Consider the following 24,976-nt stretch of genomic DNA (forward strand, 5'->3'; position numbering starts at 1 on the left):
AGTTTTTCATTGTGTGTTTTGTATGTTACTTAGGGGCTCTTCAAAGGGGAACGAAAATTAGATTATTTTTGCGCTACAACGCACGGTTTAGGAGATACAACCCTATAAAGATTTTTTATTTTTTTGTTTTCTTCTTTGTTGTTCGATTATGTTTTTGAATGTTACTTACGGGTTTCTCAAAGGGGAACGAAAATTAGATTAGTTTTGCGCTACAACGCACGGTTTACGAGATACAACCCTGTCATAGGACATTTCGATGCTAGTGCGGAAAGTGTGTCATTATTAGACATTTCCGCACGTGTATCGAACGACGTTTTTCAATACAGTTGCGAAAAAATAAGAAAAACAACAAGTAAGGAATTCGAAACTTTTATATTATTAATTCTGTGACATCATTGACATTGACATTATGAAGATGTGTTTTTAGCTGGGTGTTATTATTATTGAACCCACTTTAATGAGTTTTTTTTTTAAATGCATGTTCTATAAGACAATTGTACATATAAAACATTGTACTATTATTACCCAAATATCGTTAATTACGATTATTTGTGTATCGTACATTTATAAAAACAATATCGAATGTTGCCTTTGGAAATTTAAAGCAGAAATAAAAAACGCCTCTCCTTTGACAGGCGTTCCGTTCTATTCAGACAACTTATTAAGAACGGTTTTTCAATATTCAATATATAAAAAAATAGACGTGTTATACCTTAATGATGAAGAGGTAAGTAATAAAATATGAAATATGTATATTTTTCGTATTCTTACTTTAACAGTAGGTTTTTATGTTGATTACTGAGTATTGAGTATTGAAATAATCGTTAATAACGATATTTAGGTAATAATAGTACAATGTTTTATATTTGTAAAACAATACAATACAATGTGTAATAATGTTGTATGTAGTGGGTTCAATAATAATAACAAAATCCATTCTAGTCGAATAAAAGCTATAAAACACCTCTTCATAATGTCAATGTCAATAATTAGAGTTTTGAATGATTCACGGTGGTTTTGAAATATCGGGAGCTCACAAATAATACAAAAGGTAATCACGGTCTATATCGTCAATATAAGTCTAATGTCAATAATGTCACAGAATTAATAATATAAAGTTTCGAATTCCTTACTTGTTGTTTTTCGCAACGGTATTAAAAAACGTCGTTCGATACACGTGCGGAAATGTCATTCTTCGAAAGTATGTAAAGTATGACATACTTTCCGCACTAGCATCGAAATGTACTATTTCTGTTTTTTTTTTCTTTTTTTTTAATGTTAACTAAGGGTCCACTGCAATGGAACGAAAATTTTATTATTTTGCGCTACGATGCACGGTTTAGGAGATACAGCCTTATAAAGATTTTCTGTGTTTTTTTTAAATATATTACTTAAGGGATTCTTAGTGGAATGAAAATTTGATTATTTTTGCGCTCCGTCGCACGGTTTAGGAGATACAACCCTATAAAGATTTTTTCTTTGTTTTTCTTTTTAGTTTTTCATTGTGTTTTCTGTATGTTACTTAGGGGTTTCTCAAAGGGGAACGAAAATTAGATTATTTTTGCGCTACAACGCACGGTTTAGGAGATACAGCCCTCTAAAAAAAAATTTTCTGTTTTTTTTTTCTTTTCTTTTTAAATGTTAATTAAGGCCGTTCCATCGGTTTGCCGCTGTCTCTGTCACATTTCGCAAGAAAGAACGGGAAAGATCATGCGCGCCAAGTGTCAATTTTGATAGAATTTTATCGATTTTTATTTATTTTAAAATCCTTACCCTACAATATCGAAATTCGAAAGCTATGAAATTACTATTTAAGTTAAGATTGCTTTTTCTTCTTTTTTTGTTTATAGTATCACATAATAAATAACCGAGTAAAGTTGGATTAAATCCCGAGTTAGAGGTTACTTTGGGAATTAATTGTATCGAGCGAAGTGTCATAATTCGTGTATCGGAAGCTATGATATTAAAGATAATATAGTCAAGAACTACATATATTTTTTCCACGTCTACGAATATCAACGCCTCTTAGTAAAACAGGATCATATAAAGAGATTTTTCGCCTTCTGGCTCAGGGAACCGCCTTAAGTTGAAAGAAAATTTTATTATTTTACTCTACGACCCACGGTTCAGAGATACAGCCTTATAAAGACTTTTTTGGTATTTTTTTTTATATATTACGACGCTCGGCTTAGGAGATACAGCCGTGTAGAGTTTTTTTTCTTATTGTGTTTCATTGTGTTTTTTGTATATTAAAAGTGTTTTTAAAGGGGAACGAAAATTTTATTATTTTTGCGCTACGACGGACGGGTTAGGAGATACAGCCCTATATTTCTTTTTTTGTATATTTATATAATATAAAATTCAATAACCAAACTTCAACTTTATATAAAAGTAGATATATTTAATATAAAAATTTCAAAATCTAACATAATTTAATAATAGCGTCGTAGCGTAAAATAATAAAATTTTCGTTCAACTTAATTAACATTTAAAAAGAAAAGAAAAAAAACAAAATTTTTTTTAGAGGGCTGTATCTCCTAAACCGTGCGACGGAGCGCAAAAATAATCAAATTTTCGTTCCACTAAGAAACCCTTAATTAATATATTAAAAAAAAACCACAAAAAACCTTTTTAATTCTGTATCTCCTAAACCGTGTGCCGTAGCGCAAAATAATAAACATTTTCGTTCGCCTGCAGTGGACCCTTAATAAACATTTAAAAAAAAACAAATAGAAAAAAAAAACAGAAAAAAATATTTACAGGGCTTAAATAATCAAATTTTCGTTCCCTTAACAGAAGCCCTTAAGTAACATACAAAAAACACAATAAATAACATACATCATAAATATACACCATCGTCATAGTTACAATCACATTGTACAGTCAGCTGCAGAGAAAAGATACCACCCCTGTAAAGAAGTTTGTATGCAACGGTGCTAAGCGAATAGTATTGCTGACTGTACATCCTACCCAGTAGTCTTTAATTTACTGTACTACAAAAATAACTTTGTAATGCATACAATTATTATAGTAGACAAACTTAATTTTACGTACGAGTAAGTGCCATACGTTACTTTTTAGCTCTTCTGGCAAGGTCAAAGACCCGACCAAATGTTCAGGCTTATTTTTTTGTGACTATTTAGATACTTAACTTCAACCTGTAAAAATTACAGATTGCCTCACGAACTTTTTTGGAGCCCTAAAAAATCTTAAAAAATATAAGGGTTGATTTAGCCCCGCTACCCTGCAGCCAGACCTCCAGTGCTAAGTTAGGGTATGATAGGAGAAGTATCAGGCAAATTTTCAGCTTGCCTCAAGGACCTACTCCAAAATGTCTACCAGCTCTCGGACCACTAAGTAACTACAAATAATCAGTCCACATAACAAACATTTTGTACTCATTTTGAAGTCATAATTACATTAATTTCACGTAATATCGGCATCTAATTTATGTGCACGGTAAACAAACTAATGAATGACAAGAAAAGTACGAAGTACTTACGAAGCTGAGCGGGGGGTGGGGCGACCGGGCGAGGTACCTATAGGTATAGATAGATACGAATGCTACGATAGGCTCCCGCGTGCCGCGCCGGCACCTTAACGGACCAGCGCGGCGTATGTATGAATTTCGCGCCTTTTTAAATAGATTTGGCTATAACAATGGAAGCTACACACAGAAATTTCTTACTTTTCATAATATGGTTGCATATATTATTTTATAGTATGAAACTTATCTTTATAGACTTTAATTCAATATTGGACCTTACAGGACAAAAAACGCATATTAAAATTTAAGCAGCAATCCTATTTTTCTAATTTTTCGGCTTTGTCTATTAACTTAAGAATTTAGAGATATTATTGTGGATTTTTAAAACTTTAATTCAATATCGACAAAATAATAAGCTAATTTTAGTTTGACAAAGAAGCACGTTAAATTTTTTTCTAAAAATGTAACAGCTTAAAGAGTCATACATAATTTAAACGATGAAGCTTAAACTTTGCACTTTAATTCAATATTCAAAAAGCATCAATCAAAATATATAAATACCTAATTTATACCTAACGCTCGTTCTAACTTTTCCTCTTAAATTACAAATATGCTTAAAAACATGTCCCCTGCCATATAAGCATCACTTTTCCTTCTTTAGAATTATCATAACTTTAAGGTCAAAAATATGGTCCCACTATCGGTCTAATATATTATTGTAATATCCACATTATTGTGATTAATTGCTCATTTGCTATCTATTTTACTAGAAAAGTGGGAAGTGGGACGTCGCATTAGGGAGAGGGAGTCTGACGCCCGCGCGGGTTCGTACCTGGTGCAAAGGTTGTCCATCGCAATTCAACGTGGTAACGCGGCTAGTGTGATGGGCACCTTTGCGCCGGGGACAACTCGTGGGGGACTTTTTGACTAGGCTTAAGTTTAGTCTTAAGTTTATTGAATTGTTTTTGTATTTGTATTGACATTTATTGAATAAAATTATATAACTTTTACTAGATATTGTTATAAAATTCAACGTGTCATCATCCCTATAGGGTATTTGACTCATTTGACTGTATTTCAAATAAATTATTTTACACCATGCATTGCTAATTCAATTTTTGGCAACACAATACGGTTGCCAAAAATTGAATTAGCAATCTTGAGGACCTTCTCTAGTGACTTCATTGATTCGAATACAGATTTTTTTAGTGTTTCGTGCAAAACTTTGTTTTGACAAACTGAACACTTTGGGATCAGTTCGGTCTTGCAAATCAGTTATTTTGTATTTCGCTTGGTAGGAAAAAAATCACGAACATACAAAGGTCTAAAACATCATCATCATTATCTGGTCGGCCTTCTAGAAGGCGTTTGGGTACTCTGGCCTCGTCCATTCGTAACACGTGCCCTGCCCATCGCAGGTGTCCGATCTTTATGGTCTTAATGACGTTAGGGTCATTGTCCATTTGGTATAGCTCACTCTTACGCTCAGTGAGAGTGAGAGAAGAACACGAACCTAAGGGGCCTTAATCATTGTAACTTGTGTAATTGTGTATTATTTAAATATCTTCTTTAAAAAAATCCCAATATTTTCCCACTCCATGATATAGTTTGTCCAAAGATAGACATAACTCCGTAATAGATGGATACAGTCTAAGGAAAAAACGTGCCTCGAAAATCACGAAAATTGATAATTGACTACCTTTGGCCTACTCTCGTATAGAGGGCGTTGACGGTTTCGTTTGTTATTTAACAATTTTAACGCATATCAGTCCAAAGAACATGGGTCAAAATCATAAAAACAATTACTGCAAATAAAAAAAATATTTATCCATATTTAAATACATTTTATCGTATTTTATAAATCTTCATTTTTAGTTTTAAAGTTTGTCGATAGATGGCAGTGAATTTACTGTGGTTACAAAAAATACTATGACAGTACCGCTCTGTTTGTCAAAGAACTGTCTCATTTCAAACATAGACAGAGATAATCATTCTATCCTTGTCTTACACTAGTTAGTTAGTTTTTTTGTTCCTATTTACTGACAAGATTTGCTTAACCAACTATATATTTTTATTACTGCTATCCTTAAAAATTTCCAGGTTTTTTTTTATTGTGGCAAACATCCTGCCGCACCTGTCAGTCACTCAGTCAGTCCAGTCAGATCAGATCGGCCAAGAAATTGACGGGCTGGGTAGTTTCAGCGATGTTTTATATTAAAATTCCTTTAATTGCTTTCTGTTGTGCTAAATATTTATATAGCTTTAATTAAACTGTTTAAGTTTTATATATATTATCCATGCAAAATAAGTTCAGTGTTTGAATTCAGTCAACTTCTCCGTAAAAGGTACACTAACCTTACTTATCACTTTGTTGCATCGACTCCGCCTACCTAAAACCCCGGGTAAAATAAGTGACTATCAAGTACCTTATTTTTTAATCATCGTTTTCTTTTATTTTGCAGTCACCAACACAATGGCGCTTGTTTTAGAGTATGTAGACCGCATGCATAAATTTATGGATAAATATGGAGGTAAGTGAATTTCATAATTATTCATTTTAGTATTAAGTATGCGCAAGTTTTTTTTACAACTAATATAAAATATTTTTAACCAATCGGGTATATTTTTTAAAATTTTAATTATAATTAAATATTACCTAACATCTTAATGTCGTAAATAATTAATATAATATTATACTATACCCAGAGTAAAACACTTCTTAAGTGCAATAGTTTGACACATAGTGTGACACTGCTCCTAAAATTAACAGTTCAGTGTGTCCGGACAGATTCTATTTACAGCTGACCCATAAAACCCCACCGGTAGCTCTTCTGCAGTTTCATATTAAAACACAAATTTGGGTTATTTAGTTCACAAGTAAAATTTAATTAAGAATTTCTTGATGAAATAATACATGTAACACAAGCTTTTCTCTGCTGAAAGTACTAATTAGTGCTTTAACTTTGCAACTGCATTAGCAATAGAGATGGAGATCTTTATTTCCATCCTAGTACACATTTACATTACATGCTATTTAACATTTAGCCACATCCAAATTTCAAGTCAATCTGAGCACTGGTCTGAGTTTACTTTGTTAATACCTAGCAAATATAAAATAAAACAAGACATGTTAGTTCCTTACACCATGTGCCTATGTTCAGTAGGTTTTTGTGAACCTAACAAATATAATTCAGTTGTCATACCTCATTAAAATAAGGATTGTTTTCTGGTCCGAATGGTCTGGTTACATTTTTTAATTTAGCATTAATAATTAATTTTGATTTCCTAGATAATAACAGTTTCAATTTAGTTACTCTTCCTTGTGTCTATTTACCATGAAAAGAGAATATTAAAAGGGACAGGAAGAACTACTCTAGCCACACATACAATGTTTACTAAACTTTCTTTTCTTGTTTTACAGATTCCCGAACAAATCCATGGTTCCTGATGAGTTCCCCGTTACCTACATTAATATTATGTTTAAGCTATGTTTATCTAGTCAAGGTATAGTACAATTATTTTACATCAATCATATTAACTTATCTGCAACTTGTTCATAAACTTATGTCCATTCTTTTATTTGCAGGTTCTAGGACCAAGGTTTATGGAAAACCGAAAACCATACAATTTAAAAAATATTTTAATAGTATACAATTTTTCACAAGTGTTGTTCAGTACATGGTTGTTCTATGAGGTAAGACCAAAGCTCAAATTTTATATTTAATTTAACCCTTTAACATACCAGATTAAAAAATACACGATTCAAGCCTCATCGCCTCTTTAGTCCTAAAAATTCTGCATAAAATGAAAATACAAAAGATGATGTTGTAGGCAGGGACTGAATACCGGTATATTTTACATACACATTTCGGTATCATGGTTGTTTATGTATATTTTACTTAATTTAGCAAATGTGATCAATTATTATGCTTAGCTTAATACTATTCTATATTATCAAAGAAATGTTCTGAAACCTATGAGATTTAGATTTTTAGTAATACCGGTAACAGTCCTTGGTTATAGGGTGGTCTTTTTTGCCGCATGATACCTAAGTGTTCAGTTATTTAACTTTTTGGACGCCAATGACGGATATATCGGCAGCGCAGGTCCAACCCCAAAGACCGATTAATCCGTCACAGACCACAGAGCAACATAGACCTACGTGCATTCGCATAAAGTTCAATTTTACTTTTGACACTTCGGTGGCGTGCCGTCCGAGTGACGACTTTTGTGTTTGACACGGCGACGAGAAGGTTAAATTTGAAAAGAAAGTATGACGTGTAGTTTTTATGCTTGTTATAATAATATAAATGTATGATAGTTTCTATGATCAGCCTACTGTTCTCATATTAAGTTAATTGTCACTTGCTCAATGCTATTGTTCTGCGTAGGAAGGTCTAATTACTGCTTGAAACTTGTGACATTGTAATATTTGTAATAGCTCCTTAATGACGGTGACGATAGCTGCTATATGACCGGAGCTATCGTCAACAACGGTTCCTATTAGAAGCAGATAGTACCTCGTGTGGTAGCCACTAAGCGAAGTAACGATTCACTAAGCTAAGAGCGCGAGTGACGAAAAATACGCGAGGTAAACCGTTACCTCCCGGTTTTTGTCGTCACTCGCGCGACTTGTTTCGGAGAGCCTCCATTACGTTTCTAGGTTTCCTGACCGATACTCATGCACTGTCTGTGCTTGAAAATGAAGACCTAGGCTCTCCGAAACATGTCGCGCAAGCCACCAGAAATACTTGAGTTAAACCGTATAATGACTGTTAATATACGTTATTTTAACTGAATGTTTCTATGTTTGGATGTATGTTCCTCCATACATTTATACACAAAGATAGTTAATAACCTTGAAATAGTTGTTTACAGTACATATGGTGGTACTTTCTCGCACTAATTTCCTCTTTTCCACACTTGTATCGTAATAGTTATTTTCGATACAAGTGCGGAAAAGAGGAAATTCGAAACAAGTGGCGATAAATCGACACGAGTTGCGAATTATCTATTCGCACGTGTATCACGCAACTCCGGTTCGAGCGGGACATCGCTATATACGTGCATAGCACTCTCTCGCTTACACACAGGAGCGGCATGCGGATCCGCATCACTAACGTAACTGTTATTTTCGTAGTCCGCGTAACTGTTATTTTCACAATACTAGTCTCTGGTTTCTCATGGTCATGAAGAGGGCAATTAAATTAGACCTTCAATGATATTCTTATTGCATTATTTTTATACAAATAGGTATATTTATACGAAAAATACGTTATACACAGAACAACTGTGGAATTTGATGAATTCCGTAGCAAAGCTGGTGAAGTCTGCACCTAAAAAAAAAAACTATAGGTACACGGTATCTACTCAGACTATTGCTGAACCGTGCTTAAATAATTAACTTAACCATTGTAAGTTTATTGAACTTGAAACCTAATTTTCACTGAACATACGTGGGGGGTCAAATCGGTAGCTTTAAAGGTCCTCTATCGTTGGCTTTCGTCTGACCCGTAATAAAAGAGACATCCTGTACCTATAGTTAATTAGTAAACACCTAAGTTCTTATAATATTTAATCTAAAAATTAAATGCACTACGTGTAAGTATTAGCTTTAATTCAACAATAGAAAAAAAATACTTAATTTAACTCAAACTAGTGACTGATTAGTGATTACCTGTGCGGTGTGCCTAATTTATCACTAGTTCGCAAGTTTAACTTTTAGTACGTATAATCTAATTAACAAATCATCGAATCGATAATTTAATTTGAAATGCCCACGGCCAGTGCTTGATGGGGGGCTGGCTGCAGTATTACAGCTTAAGATGCCAACCCGTGGACTACTCGGACAACCCGCTCGCTACGAGAGTAAGTAGGCTACCAGGTAGCCGGGGACCACATGCGACGATACTACTAACCAATACTCACTGTACTTATATAATAATTTTACATTTCCAGGAATTATCTGTATATATAGGTATTTTTAACGTAGTTAGGATGTTCAAGCACTTATTTCAACAACTACCACAGCATGTATAACAAAAGCAAGACATTCGGAAACTTTTGAATTTTTAAATGGTTTTCCATGTCAGTTACATTTGATTATGCGTGACATTTAAATTTTTTAAAGTTATATGAATCTGATGTTGACTATTCGTCGTGCATTTCTGATTTATTAACGGCAAATTGTTAACGTCAGATGAAAAATGACAATTTGTTGAAATAAAGGCAAGATGTAATAGATAAGACCAGTCGTTGATTCACGCTACACGTACCTATGTGGCTCTATTTATTTACATGGTCCAACGATCACGTTTAGACAATTTTCATATCGCGCCGCCTGAATTAACGACTCAGTTGAAAAGTGAACCAAAGTCCTCAGTACAATGAAAAACGTAAATACCGCGCTGAAATACTGAGAACTCGCAGTTCATAGCTCAACTACAGGTGATAAGATGTAGAGCGCGTTAAATGACGTACGCTGACGCGATTATATGTCAAGGTAATGACTATCCTGTCTACGTATAACTCTCAATCGAATCCTAATAACCAAAACTACGGTCACATGTCTCTATACTATGCTAAAACCAAACTGACGACAGGGGTCATAAAACTTCTCATTCGCACTCGCGTGGTCGTGGCTGTCGTGAGAGAGATAGTGATATGGCCTCGGTCCTCAGTTTGGTTTGCGGCTACTATAGTTAAAATCATGTTAATTTCGTGTTGAGCGGTATAGAACAACAATAGTTCATTAGCGGCGTCACCATGCGTCATTCGGATTACGGGAAAGTTATCAAAGTTATACTGCACACTAACCTGTAACAGTTGATTTGATTATGAAGACGATATAGCATGCGGCTATTGTGCTAAGATTGTCGAAGATGTACATATACCAGTAACACAGGGCCAGGTGTCGGTGTATTGTTTCAGATCGGGATCTCTGGATGGTTCACAGGCAGGTATAACTATCAATGTCAGCCCGTCGACTACTCCAAACATCCACAGACAATGAGGGTGATTTACCAATTCAACCTTTTATTTTACTTTCCTGTCAGATTAGCCCCCTCCTTCTTTGACTACCGCTGTTCCCCTACTGTTCTGTTTATCTCTTCCACATCTCCGCACTTGTTTCCCTTTTAAACGTATATACCTCTATTGTTTCAAGTATTTGACCGAGAGACCCGAGAGCAACGACTCGGTGTAAATTTGAACCCTTGTTGTAACATAATTTTCCAATTAGAATCTTATTTACTGTACTGTAGATGTCTTAGCATGTAAACGCATGCATCTGTGTAAATATGAGAAATGCCTATTAAGAAAGGTTTCCATTTAAAATTGGAACCAAGTCGAGGTCATATTCATCGGAATTTTCATAACTTGTTCAGAAAACAAAGCGCCCTGTTTTTACTCTTTCTTTATTCATTATATGTACGTTCTTACGAGTAATTCGTTATTCTTGAATTTAGCGTTTCTTAATCGGCATTTTTCAAATAGATTGTTGTCAAGTCTATTTTATACGTCTGCCTTTGAAAGACAGGGGTGCTTATTTATTTGTCACCTCGTGGAGCCCCGAATCATTCATAGCATTTTGATTGTTATATTTTATTTGATAAACATGAGGTCAACCAGCCCCAGCAGGTTTAATATAGGTTACTATGTAGCCTAGAATGCTACAGTATTAGATACATATACATATAAGGTATTTTTATATAGGTATGTAGACCAGTTTTATGGTGTTTTCCACAAACGTTTTCACTAATAGACTTGACAACTTATCTTCTTGTAGATTCTCCTTTCTTAATACCACAAATGCACGAAGGACTGCACGCTCTCTTGCACCAACATTCTAACATCTTTTTGGTTTTATTATTTCTATGTTCTAACTACCTACCAATAATTCGAGCTAAGTATACAAATTCTATTGTTTTGATTTTTCTTTCTTCATCTTTTTTCACTCTTATAACTTTCTTTAAGAACAACAACTATTTTTTTGTTCATGGTAATAAAAATATTTTATCAATATTTTATTGTACAATATCCGGTTTTAATATATCTTAACACATTTTCAGATGGTACACGCTTGCTGGTGGTACTACTTCTCAAAATTCACAGAATTTTTCGATACGGTGAGTGCATCTTTTTATATATTTTCAATCTCTTGTAGATTTTTGGCCATTGTAAATAACTTTCGACACCAAATCAACTGTAAGACCTATATAAAACTATTAACCACTCGGATCGTCCCGATCAGTTATAGAACTCCGTGGCTACCACGAGTTTGGCATTGACATAAACGATATCGAGACCGTAACTTACTTTCTATGCATTTCGCTCGTGCTCGCATATTAGTGCGAGCGAGATGTATAGAAAGTAAATTACGTGGACGTTAGCGTATATTTATGTCAGTTTTGACACTGTCATGGACTCATGGTACGGGTACAGATTAAATCAATTTCACGGTTTCACATATACCCGATAAAAGTAAGAACCATTCTTTGTTTGGCATGAATTGTGTTTTTTATTTACTGAGCGATCCTGATATGTATTTTTTCTTGACTTAAGTAAAATATCAGACTACTTAAAAATAATTATTGTTCTTTAACGATCAATAAAATAGACTTCAACAACTTAATAAGTACTTATTATTAATTAAACTGAACTGGATTTTCTTTAGTAGGTACGGTTTGTAAATCCAGTACATCTTAAACATGCTGTTGTTACTATAATTACATAATTAGTTATACAGGCTGTAGTTAACTGTAATTAAACGTATTTTTATACATAAACTATTTAATTTATTTATGACAGAATCTACACGTCACACAAATACCTATTCCAAGACTGACTTGTCATATCCGCTGTAAAAGAAAATCTACTTCTCTTCCTTGTTACGTAAACAATGCTAGGATAAATGGTTCAATTAAAACAAAGAGAAACACTTAGAAAGGCCACTAGGTACCTATTCTAAACAGATTCTTTACTGCACGCCTATTTCAATTTAACTTTTTAGCGATAGAAAGAATATAAAAATAGGTACATACACAGTTTTTGATCAGGCACGTTCTGTATATCATATTAAAAAACAAACGATTGAGGCTTGTGCATAGCTGGGCACCGCCTAATTACTATTTGACTACTAGTCAAATCAGTTTCTTTTTCGAACTGTCAAAACGATTTTGATTCTATGGAATTTATATGAACCACTAGCATGTGAAGTCAAATTACCTACTCTATATAGTTTAATACGGGTTTTAAAATAGAAATTGTGTCTAAAAATAACTGCTGTCTATGTTTTGCTATTTCATGCATGGTGTAAAATAATTTATTTTAAATACAGTCAAATATTTATTTATTTATTTAATCTTTATTGCACAAAAGAAAAACTTATCGTACAAAAGGTGAACTTAATACCAAAAGCATTCTCTACCAGTCAACCTTAGGGCAGAGCAGAGAGATTGTGGGCGGTGCTACTACTACTAACAAAATATAATTCGCAAAGCTAAATTTAAATTTAACATACATATGCAAGACCATCAAAATATATATACAATACATATAATATATGTATGTACATATACCTAATATATATGATATACATAATATATAAATTATAAAACTAAAACTAAGAATCCTTCATTCTATCAGCAAAGAAAGCAAGTACAGATTTCTTAAAAGCGAACTTATTTGGGGCTTTTTTTTACCCTATTGTCGACACTTACCTTTTTCGAGCACTGATGTATACTTAAAATAGGTATTGGTTTTCCTTGCAGATCTTCTTCGTGTTAGCTAAGAAGTACGACCACGTATCCACCCTTCACGTGATCCACCACGGCGTGATGCCCATGTCGGTGTGGTTTGGCGTCAAGTTTACGCCCGGCGGCCACTCCACGTTCTTCGGGCTGCTCAACACCTTCGTGCACATCGTCATGTACACGTACTATATGCTGTCGGCCATGGGACCCTCTGTGAGGAAGTACCTTTGGTGGAAGAAGTACCTCACTGGTCTGCAAATGGTAAGTTTTATTTTACGTATTGTTACATTATGGTGGTTAAACACTGGCTGTTATAAAAGGGACAACATAATAAAACACTATCAATATTATCATGTTATACCTGTTACACGATGTTATAAAACGTTATATAACAGCTAGTGTGGGACCACCTTTACACATACATTACTAATATACAGTCGGAATCGGAAAAAACAACGCGCCAAAAGTATCTGCAATCCAATTGTTTTATATATAAGATATATGTGTTTTTGTAGTTACTAGATAATTAGATACTTTTGAGTCAAGACTTTTGACACACAGTCTTATCTGTGACATATCTGCAAACGACGCTTTTAAGTTTATATACGTTTGTTTATAAGCTAAATAGCTAACGTATTCCACTGTCAGACGGTACGAGTATTTCGATGGCGTGTCAACGCCGGGCAATACGCAGGCCGATGGCAAATTGTTTTTTATTTATTTTATACCTTAATGCTATTGGAATAAGAATTGCTTACAAATTATTTAGTTACTCAGATATGTAAATAGTAATCTCACTCAGCATAAAAGTTAGCTCTTAGTTCTAGCAACTTCCTTAAAAGAATCGATGGATGTTAGCATCGCAATCTACTTGTGGCTTTTTAGCATACACTTGGCACATCTCGCACCTGTATAATAGGGTATTGACTGTATTTAAAATAAATTATTTTACACCATGCATGAAATAAAGCACCAGAAGATTAAAGAAACGTAAACGTAGTTATTTTTAGACACAATTTCTATTTTAAGACCCGTATAAAACTATAAAGAGTAGGTAATTTGATAGTGACGTCACATGCTAGTGTTTCATTGATATAAATTCCATAGTAGCAAAATCGTTTTGACAGTTCGAAAAAATACTGATTTGACTGGTAGTGAAATAATTTACCCTATTGTCCGTTTCCAGCTCCAGTTCATAGGCATCATGGTGCACGCGTTCCAACTGCTGTTCATCGAGTGCGAGTACCCTCGCGCCTTCGTGTGGTGGATCGGCATGCACGCGGTCATGTTCTTCTTCCTGTTCAAGGACTTCTACAACCAGTCCTATGGCAATCGCAGATCAAAGCAAAAGGTAAGGTTTTTTAACCTACTGGTGTGGCTGGCGTGCCTCGTTATCGTTGGCAGCATTAGCTGTCTTTGTTGCGCGATTTATTTGAAAGGCTCCGGCAAGCTCGGTTTTCCATACAAACGTAGTTACGCTCTCATTTTAAAAAAAATAGCTAGATTGCTCTGAAACTTTGTACTTACTATAGGATAAGGTATATCTAGGTCTGTAATTCGTTTATGCAGGTTTACAGCGAATTTAAGTTTTTCATACAAAACTTGTTTTTGCTCTATTTCGTTGTTTTATATACGAGAGCTATATAAACTAATTACAGACCTAGATATACCTCACGTCATTATATGTGCAGTTTCATTACAATCCAACACGTAGTTTTAAAATGAGAACGAAACTCCGTTTGTATGGGAAGGTGAAATTCGGCCGAGCTTGCCGGGGACTCTTAAATACCCATCCGCTAACACAACAGGTTGTGGGTTGTGGACTTAGCAAAGACAGAGGGTGTATAAATGCCGTATATTAAATTTACCAAAGATAGATATAACTCCGTAATAGATGGATACAGTCTAAGGAAAAAACGTGCCTCGAAAATCACGAAAATTTGATTCTCGATCAGAGGGCGCCACTAGTTTTGGCCTACTCTCGTAAAGATGGCGTTGACGGTTTCGTTTGTTATTTATAATTTTAACGCATATCAGTGAAAGAACATGGGTCAAAATCATATAAAAATAATTAATGCAAATTTGACTTATAAATTTTAAATGTAAAGTAATGGAATTTAATGGATGTGTCATTTTTAATCAAATTTTATTGAATTGAAGCTAATTTATTTATAATTTTATTTTTAATTAATTTATTTTACAATTTATGTGTGTTTACTAATATATTTTTAAGAACTGTAAACTAACAAAATAAGGGCCGACAGACCTGAAATAAAGATTTTCAATTTCAAAATAAAAAAATCATTTATCCATATTTAAATAGGTACATTTTAACGTATTTTTATAAATCTTCATTTTTAGTTTTAAAGTATGTCGATAGATGGCAGTGAATTTACAGTGGTTACAAAATTTACTATGACAGTACCGCTCAATCTTATTTTATATCCTCTTTGAATTTACCAATCGATCCTTTCCAGCTTTGTAACTGAAATAGCTGCCGCCGACAAATTTTTTTTTTGAAAGTATTATCTACTAATTTATAGAAGAAATCGTTTAATGAACTAACCTAGTCCATTATGAATGTGTGAAGGTCACGGTTAAGTCCCTTTTGTCGATATGATATTATATTCAGGCAAATCAGGCAGTTATAATAAGAATTAAACTAAATTCAACAACAAACCATATTACCATAAGGCCCACTTGCACCACCCCACTAACCCGGGGTTAAGCGGATAAACCGTTAACCCAGTGTCAAATTATACCAGTAACTATGGTAACTCCAGGTTTAACCGGTTAACCCCGGGTTAACGGATGGTGCAAGTGGCCCTAAGTATAGTATTTTACGACGCAACTATCGTAAGCACCCTCTCGCTAGCATGTAAGTATTATTGAAGTGTAAGTATATTTCCGTCGCAGACGGCGTCCGGCGCGAACGGCGCGGCTTGGGCGTCGCCCGCAGCAGCGAAGGCGCTGTCCGCCTCGGCGCCGTACAAGAACGGCAGCCTGAGGAACGGGCTCCTGCACGGCACGCTGCGCGCGCGCACCGTGCTGCCGGCCGGCAACTGACGCGCCGCTGTCGTGCGCCTATCCCCCCTCGCCCCCCAATCCCGAGTTCACGAACCGAGCCCCGGCTCCTAGTGTTAAATGTGATTTTATCTAGTGTACATACGGTTAAGCGGTGTAAACGGTGTATATTTTATTCATAAGATAACGTTAAAGCTAGATTTGTGATCGCGTAAAGTTTTCTACATTACCCGACGGCCGAGCCGCCGTTTGCGTTTGCGAAATGCTTGGTGCTTGCGTGAGATCCGTGACGTTTCACCATATACGAATCGAGTACCTTGCCTATGTTCATTTTAAAGTAGCGCTAGCGATGTTATGAAAACCTAGTTAAAATTTATTGAGATGGTATGATATAATAGATAAATTGATTTTATAAGAATTGATGTAGTTGCTATTGTTCAAATTTTATTATAATTTAATTCCCACATTGCACATATTTTTACATTTTATAATTTTGAGTACAAAAAATGTACTGTGTACGTCAAATGTTCAATGCAAATATAAGTTAATTGAAGCGTTGAAAGGGTTGTGTTGGTTATTTATTGTTTTGTTTAATTTATGTTTTTATTTAAGTTTACCAATATTATTTGTACATAGGATCAAATTAGTAACGGGTTTTATAGTTGTAGGTGTCGATGTTCTTCCTTTGATATCTTATTAGTCTTCCGTTTTGTTTTGTACTTACACTGAATTATCAGGTGCTCTTTGGTTCTGACAGACCATGTTATCAGCTGGAAACGAACTCGCCATGTTAGTAAAATTAAATGAGTTATAAAACCATGTATGGAATCAGTTTTACCAGTTTTTCTTTTTTATACAAAGAAAACGCAAATAAATTGTAAGTAAAACTAATATATTGTTTCCATTTATTACCCCAAAGAGTACACAATCTATTGACAACTTCAGGTCTGGCGACTATAGTACATTACTACAGAGGCCGGGAAGTAAGGGGTTGCCGGCCGAATACACATAAGACTGGATAGTTATGAGGCCGATAACCCCTTTTCACGCCGAGGTATGTATAGTGCTTTTCTCAAACATGCAATTAAATAATAAAAATATGATGATGATGATTGTTTCATGTCCTAATGCGATAGTGGGGTGTTAAAGGGGAACGAAAATTTGATATTTATTGTGCTACGACGCACGGTTTAGGAGATACAGCCCTTTAAAGTTTTTTTCAAAGTTATTTAGTCATGTAGAAATCTTTATAGGGCTGTATCTCCTAATCCGCACCTTTAATACCCCTATTCAATAATAATTTAAAAAAAGCGTAATGGCAGAAAGTCATAACGAACCAAAAATATTGCTAGTAGTTTTTTTTCTTAATGGCTGAATGCCATGATGCTGTGTCACAAATATATATGTAAAATGGAAATTAAAAAAGAGCCACTTCCCGACCTAGGCCTGCAACTTTGTATGAAATGACCTCTTGTCTGGCCGCGCCCGAGAAACTTCCCAGCCTAATATGAAGAACATAATATAAACATTTCATTGCACGTTTGAGAAAATACCTCTATTTATATGCCTTTCCTACCTAAGAGTTGTACTCCATCTGTCCAATATCTTGGTTCAATGTGCATTGCGTCTCACTCTCTTAAGCAAAATGTGAGACCCAAATACACATTGGACCAAGATATTGGACAGATATTAAACCTTAGTGGCAGGATGAGACCACCCACACACGCAAATGTATTTTTTACACGTGTGCGAGATTCAGTGGGGTTGACAACTGTCAAAACTTTTTTATGGATGGCGCCAGCGTAGGTTTCCCCTGTTTCTAGTTCCGTTCTATGCGATTTGGCTTAAAAGCATCCGGTTCATAAAATTCCAAAAAAAAAACAAGAATTGGTGAAACCTATAGATATTGGCGCCATATGTAATAAACATCAATCGGCCAATCCCATTTATTCATCATCATCATTCGTTTCATTCGCCATTCACACTGGAGCCGCAACCGGATGTGGCGCGATACTTTTTTTTATGATATTGCCTCCTAGGCAAACGAGCAGACAGGTAAGCGATTACCGCCGCCCATAGACTCCCGCAACACCACACGGGTTCTAAGTGCGTTGCCGGCCTTTAAGATGGGAGTACGCTCTCTTCTTGAAGTTTTGAAGGTCGTATCGGTCCGGAAATATCGCAGGCGACAGTTCATTCCACAGTTTAGCTGTGCGAGGTAGGAAGTTTCTGGAGAAACGCACAGTTGAGGACTGCCAACCATCTAAGTGGTGAGGACACACTTGACCTTTGCTCATACATAAAAAATAAAGACTTGTAAATAAAAGAACATTTTATTTGGGCATAAAAGTACGCCTACTAATAATATTTTAAAATATCAAAATAATCACAATCCTTGGCAATTTGTAATAAATAGTTAGATACTACCTGAATGTAAAGCAGACATAGTAGTTTATAAATAAATTGGGTAGCAATATCTTAGGTATACGTACTGGATGTATCTACTTAAGTATATATTAAATCGCTAACGTTATTCATTTAGGTAATAGGCTAATAGGTATATTTATTTAATCGACAAAATACTTGGAAAACTGTAGGTAGTACAATTTTTTTTTCGTTTGTGTTTTTTTGTTTGTTTGTTGTGATAATGTGTTAAACGAATATAATATCGCAATTTTTTTAAGTCCACGCAAATTAGTGACAGAATTTTTTTAATGACAAAACTTAATATATCTCACATTAGCATACTTACCAAATATTTTAAGGACTAAAGGGGCCCACTGACTATCAGTCCGCCGGACGATATCGGCCTGTCACTTGTTCGGAACTGTCAAATTTTTGTTCTGACAGGCCGATATCGTCCGGCGGTCTGATAGTCTGTGGGCCCCTTTAGAGTTTCTGAAGTGCCACTGGAAGGAAATTTCCAAAGTCGCAAAATTTATACAACGGAAAATTCGGAAACGTCCCATATTTTTGTATGGAGATTCTAACTTTCGGTTTCCAAAATATAAATTTCTGGGAACATTTGCAACATTTAGAAAATTCACCGCCACTTGCTGATCTGTACTTAGGCTGTTTCGATATGTGTTCGATATGCGTCGACATCTATCTAAAGAAACAATGTGGTACGACGTTTGTTATTTTCTAAGTCACCTAAAGGCGGAAACCTGTAGTAGGTAAGAAGCGGGTCCATTTTCAAACATGGCGACTTCAAAACACGCGTATAAGCATGGCCGTGCGCTGCAGTGGGCATCCGCCTTTAACAGATAGCAAATATCTATATAAACTCAAACAAGGTAAGATTTACTGTATAAACTTTCAAAAGAGACTATCGCAATTTATACATTTTTTATAGAAGAACACTAAAGCCCATTCATGGGTTATGGTAAAGAGTTAACCCTTTGAACGTCACGCCTATTATATGTAACACCTATTATTATGTGCCATTGTAATCTTTATTTGAATGCACGAAGGTTCATACGACTGCAACCGTGCGCATCTGCGGCCGTCTTTAGCGGTCGAGGGGTTAAACTGACTTTGCACACCGGAAGCCCAAATTTCCTGCCGAGCTGTCTTCAGTATTGTGAGATCGCGCAGAGCACCTGTATCGGTAGCAGTATGAGCGATGGCATAAGTATGAACCACCTTTTTTCACCTTTTCTTTTGGCTGAAAAAAATATTAAATTATCAGTATACTATAGGTTTGAAGTTTAGTTATGATTATTATTATTAGTTTTAGTTCTATTGACGTAAGGGAGATATACCTCTGTTTAGAAAGGGTAAAATACAAGTTAACTCGTAGGAAAAGTATCAGAAAAAAGGCCCCCAAATTGCAGGTTTGTCAAAATCATACGAGACATTACCATGGAGTTTGCTAAATAGAACAATATCAAGAAGAACAGTTTTAGGTAAGCTTTTTCTTTAGTGGACTTTCAACTGAATATTTGTTCTCCTAAGGCTCACGGTCCTAGGACTTATTAAGTTTGATGAAATTTAAATTATTCTCAATAGGAACGAAGTTGCATTTGTATTGTTCTGTTGAATTTTCAAATAAAACTAATCAACTCTGTCTTACACGGTACATACGAATTTCACTGACAAATTTTGGATTTTTTCCTTGTATGGCTGGGCCTTAGGAGGCTAAGACATTGAGGTAAGTATTAGGTATTATTCAGAAACAGGACATGCCACCATTGAAACTTTGTTTATTATATACATTATACAATGCACCAACGTGAACTTTGTCAGAATGCACAGTAGGGTAACATCATTACACTGTAAAACGTGTGCCAGATGGTGGCCGACAAGCCCCTTCAGACCGCGTGGCCTTGGTCTGGACGGACCGTGTAGACAGTTGTGTCCAACTAAATTTCGTTTGACCTTCGGACTAGGCCATTTCGCTTAGAGGACGCGCCGTGTGCGCCCGTGTGGTTAGCCATGTGTACTCAGCAGCATTTCTAATAATTCATCAAATACTTTCCTCTCCATTCTCAGAAAATGTATGTTCAGAAATTCATTAAGTTGAAATGACTCGACAAATGCCGTTTTTTGAGCCAGCGTTTCATCCATACCCTTTTCTTTTTTTTGTCTATTGCACTTATGAGTACTAATGCCACGCCAACTTTCTGAAATGTTGATAGACTAGGGGCCATTTTGTGCGCTTGCAATACGTGTTGTCCGTCCGCGAGTTCTGAACACACTGTGGTCTGCCACTGTCTAGCCAGATAACTCAGCCGAATCCATAGACCAAGTTCGGATGGTCTGAAGGCTTGTCGGCGACCGTCTAGCACACACTTAACCCTGTGCATCTGTGGATGTCTTTGGAGGTCAAAGGGTTAAATAATATGTGGTCATACTTACAGCATCTTTAGACCAGGAGTCTTCAGTCCATTCCCACACATTCCCAGCCATATTGTGAAGACCAAAACCATTTTGCTCAAACAAGTTCACAGGATTGGTGCCAATGTAACCATCCTTTGCAGAGTTGTGATTGGGAAAGGTTCCTTGCCATATGTTTGCCCTGAAAGGTATATTGCGTACCATTTAGCAAAGGCATAAGCTCTTAATTAGTGCATTACTCACTACACAGCAGTTTGCTAGACTACCAATTAAATTGATAAGAACAAAAAGATTGGACCCCAATATAAATCTGTTATTTATGATCATGTACGTACCAAAACAATGCATTTTCATCAGAGATCATCTCAATCAACAGTAATTCATAATAAACTAGTCAATGCATACAAAAAAAGTGTTTAAAATTTTAACCTCCTAAGGCCCAGCCATACAAGAAACAACTCCAAAATTTGGCACTGAATTTGAACCTATAGTGTAGGAAATAGAGTTGATTTTGGTTTAGGTGAAAATTGAATGAAACAAAACTGTTCCATTTGGAAATTATTGAAACAACAAATTATTGAACTTTATAAGTACTATAGGTAGGACAATGACTACATGAGCCTCACGAGGTAAAGGCACCTAGCATGCAGCAGCATGCTATATTAAAATAGTAATTATCTACTGTGCACAAAACCAAATTAATATTCAAAAAAATAGAATTTTGGCGTTTGCACTTGTACCACTTACATATGTGTTCTATCAGGAAACAGCTTGTCTCCCCAGGGGTACTTAGTCCCGCGCTTACCGCCGCGGCAGGCGGCCTCCCACTCCCCTTCAGTTGGCAGGCGAGCCCCTCTCCACTTGCAGTATGCTTGAGCATCGCTCCAGGATACATGGATCACAGGATGGTTCATTGAGTCTGTAATTGGAAGGTACAGTATGATGACAATTACTTTTTAAATCTTATCCTTTATGCGCCCCGAGAGATCAAAATTACATTTATCTTGGCAACATATTTTATGACTATAACTTCTGTTAAAAAAATTAACTTCTACAAAAACAATATGTTATTAATTATACTGACAGTCGACCATGAAAACTCACTAATTACGAAATAGTAAATTAATAAAAATAACCTTATTTTGGTACTAAAATAGTTCACTAGGGCTCTTAACCTGTGTAATTACTGAGTTTTGGTTGTTATCTAACGATATACAAATATACAAAAACTTAACAGAATCTTCAGTTAATAATGCATACAAATTACCTTGAATATCTGAATCAGGGCCATAAGGATGCTTCCAATTGGCTCCATCAACTTTATACCACCATGGAGCTTGAGCCACTCTGAAGTCTTGTAATTTTTCTCTGAATGTTTCATTCAAAAACAATGTAAAAACAAAACTGTCCCCAAAAGTTTCTGCTTCAGTCTTATAACTGGTAGATGAAACAAATTTCATAAAGTCCTTATTTGAGATTTCATACTTGTCCATTACAAATTTTTTTAACTTAACAATTCTTTGCGGTCCCTCATTATCAGCTTGGATCATGACATCATCAGTTCCGAGTTGGTATTCACCTGCAGGTACAATCACCATGTCACTCGATGCGTCTTCTTCAACATTAGAGTGATGTTCAGACGGACAATGATCAGCTTCCGATTGCTGCTCATGATCTAGGTATTTACTTTGAAAGCCTTGCGCCCGGTCAACATTACATCCACATTTAGTGTTTTCATTGTAAACATACGCAGTATTCAGCATACAAATAAGCAACAACCTAAACATAATTGTTGTAATATTGATACTCGCAATGTAAACAAAATTCTAAATATGATCGACAGCCAGATATACTAAAGGTATGATATTTATGTTCATAGTTCGAAGAAAGTAGAATATTGCACTTATAATTATAGCAACATTATTTATGAAAAAAACAAATAAAAGGAGCATTAAAATAAATACAAATGAAACTTTTCACCATTCTTTTGAGTTTTTGACGAAGAAGCTGCAGAGAGAGGGACAAGACTATTGTTACTGTCAACTGTCAGTGTCAAATGTCAGAGAGATGTCATTGCAGGGAGCGTTCCTAAAGGGTTCCACTGAGCTTATAACTTACAACCTTCGCTTCGTACAACAAATTCAAAGAGTAGTATAATATATAGGGTGCGTAAGGTGGTCGCCGTACGTGCGTTAAGGACGCAGCTATAAGAAAGCGAGAAAGAGATATTTTGACCGCTCCAAGGTCGCGGTGCGATGCGGTACGGTAGTCTGTTACGACTTTCAGCAATGCATGTATCTGATGTATCTCAAGCCGCATAAGATTTGTACATTGTAGGTCTGTGGAGCGCCATAAGCTGTGTTGGCGGGAAATGAATTTATAGTTTGTCAAGGGACTGTCTCATTTCGGGCGTAAACGGGGAGTCATACTGTCTTTGTCTTGCACTGGTGTTGGCGCCCAAAAGAAGGGGATGTGTATACTTTTTTTTGTTGACTGTGTCAAGGACAAACAATAACAGCGCTTTCTCTCTCAGAATAATGACTAAAGCATAGAAGTCGGGCACAAATGCTTCGCAAATATGTATACCCGTACTTTACTTCCTTACGAATTAGATAATGTGCCGAAAAGAGATGCATATATGCTTGTTATTTCTCATTTACGTACGGTGTCATAAGTTTGATAATTTGCTAGGGATGTGACTGTGTCGACTTTTTATATCGATAAATTATGCATAAGTTTATGTGCCGTGTAAAAGAATAATCACGAAATTGGCAAATTGATAATAGTCTGGCTAATGAAAGTTGAACCTGAAAAAACGCGGCAATTTCAAGAAATCTGTAGCAGGCGGCTCGTTGAAATGAAATGAAATGAAATGAAATGCGTGGAATACAAGGATTGCATAACTTTTATACTTTTTATAATTTTCATATTTTAAAAATCATTAAAAAGTATAAAAATTATGCAATCCTTGGAATCAAAGAGCCACCTGATATGAGGATTGATGCATGTACCTAATATAGCTTTTATCTCATTTGCAGTCTACCACTCAGAACCGTATAACTATACCTCTCGTTTTTTTATCATTAGAAAGAAGGCGAGCGATCTTAACGTGTCGTTTTATCGAAAAACACTTTGAAAATAAGTCATAACAAATATAATATACGATCATTTACATACTTTTGCTTTCATAAGTAAAATATTGCTATATTTATAAAAAAACTTGTCAATAAAAAGACACGTGGAAATGGTTTACCGTTTTTTCTAATGCTAAAAGACTAAGTATAGTTTCTAGTCATGTACAGTCAGCTGCAGAGAAAAGGCACCCCCCCTGCATACAAAGTTCTGTAAATTAGTATGGACGTGGGGTACCTTTTCTCTGCAGCTGACTGTACCAAATAGGAAATGAAAAAAAAAACGTTCGTGTAATATATTTTTTTTATTTAATAATAGGGAATATTACGCGAAACTCGGCGTAGGTGGCGCCACTATTACAATCTGAGGGTCTATCGCGAAACAAGAAAATCGAACTTTCGTTATCTAACATCTCTGTCACTCTTGCGTATTCGAGCGATAAAGAGGCAGCTAGATGACGAAATTTCGGATTCGAGTTTTCCGGTAGGTCCCCTGAAAACTTGTCAAAAACCTGTTAAAGGTACAGTATGAATAAGTTACGATACGGTGCACTAAAAAAGCTAGTGCTGCACTCTGGTGGCAGAACATTGCAGTAATATCCCCTACTCCTCGTTGAAAAGTTGAGTTTTGTGACCAACAATATTAATAAAAGGAACATTCATTAATGATCATTAATGTCTTTTTTATTAGGGTTCCGTACCCATAGGGTAAAGACGGGACTCTATTACTAATACTTCGCTGT

At 35.5% G+C, this 24,976-nt stretch overlaps 3 protein-coding genes across 6 annotated transcripts in view; 1 reads left to right on the plus strand and 2 right to left on the minus strand.

Moving 5' to 3' along the window:
- LOC134743112 (very long chain fatty acid elongase AAEL008004-like) overlaps window positions 1-17,082 on the plus strand; it is a 54,054-nt gene extending 36,972 nt beyond the window's left edge. For 2 of the 4 annotated variants that reach the window (XM_063676443.1, XM_063676444.1), the window contains exons 3-10: window positions 5,950-6,018; window positions 6,909-6,991; window positions 7,074-7,181; window positions 10,418-10,501; window positions 11,557-11,613; window positions 13,258-13,500; window positions 14,426-14,590; window positions 16,156-17,082. In XM_063676443.1, coding sequence (XP_063532513.1) covers window positions 5,961-6,018; window positions 6,909-6,991; window positions 7,074-7,181; window positions 10,418-10,501; window positions 11,557-11,613; window positions 13,258-13,500; window positions 14,426-14,590; window positions 16,156-16,305 — 948 coding nt within the window. In that variant the 5' untranslated portion in view covers window positions 5,950-5,960 and the 3' untranslated portion in view covers window positions 16,306-17,082. Of the gene's footprint in view, window positions 1-5,664; window positions 5,833-5,949; window positions 6,019-6,908; window positions 6,992-7,073; window positions 7,182-9,274; window positions 9,356-10,417; window positions 10,502-11,556; window positions 11,614-13,257; window positions 13,501-14,425; window positions 14,591-16,155 lie in introns of those variants that run through there. The other 2 variants (XM_063676445.1, XM_063676446.1) reach the window with 2 other exon arrangements.
- LOC134743136 (adult-specific cuticular protein ACP-20-like) overlaps window positions 1-24,976 on the minus strand; it is a 294,612-nt gene that overhangs the window by 154,811 nt on the left and 114,825 nt on the right. The gene's annotated exons all lie outside the window — the stretch shown is intronic.
- LOC134743110 (formylglycine-generating enzyme) lies at window positions 18,578-23,077 on the minus strand. The gene is made up of 4 exons (XM_063676441.1): window positions 22,370-23,077; window positions 21,850-22,021; window positions 21,124-21,283; window positions 18,578-19,930 (listed from the first exon to the last, which is right to left on the minus strand). Exons 1-4 carry the CDS (start codon window positions 22,887-22,889, stop codon window positions 19,790-19,792), a joined length of 993 nt encoding a protein of 330 aa, XP_063532511.1. The 5' UTR covers window positions 22,890-23,077; the 3' UTR covers window positions 18,578-19,789.

This window comes from Cydia strobilella, chromosome 7 (assembly GCF_947568885.1).
Source record: "Cydia strobilella chromosome 7, ilCydStro3.1, whole genome shotgun sequence".
In the NCBI taxonomy this organism is placed as follows: Eukaryota; Metazoa; Arthropoda; class Insecta; order Lepidoptera; family Tortricidae; genus Cydia; species Cydia strobilella.

What these genes read in the sequence shown, in the direction of transcription:
- LOC134743110 (XM_063676441.1), bottom strand. Translation starts at nt 22,889, where the DNA reads ATGTTTAGGTTGTTGCTTATTTGTATGCTGAATACTGCGTATGTTTAC. An exon ending in TTTCCTGATAGAACACATAT is followed by an intron (nt 21,284 to 21,849) that starts GTAAGTGGTACA and finishes TATACCTTTCAG; the next exon opens with GGCAAACATATGGCAAGGAA. An exon ending in ACTCCTGGTCTAAAGATGCT is followed by an intron (nt 19,931 to 21,123) that starts GTAAGTATGACC and finishes TATTTTTTTCAG; the next exon opens with CCAAAAGAAAAGGTGAAAAA.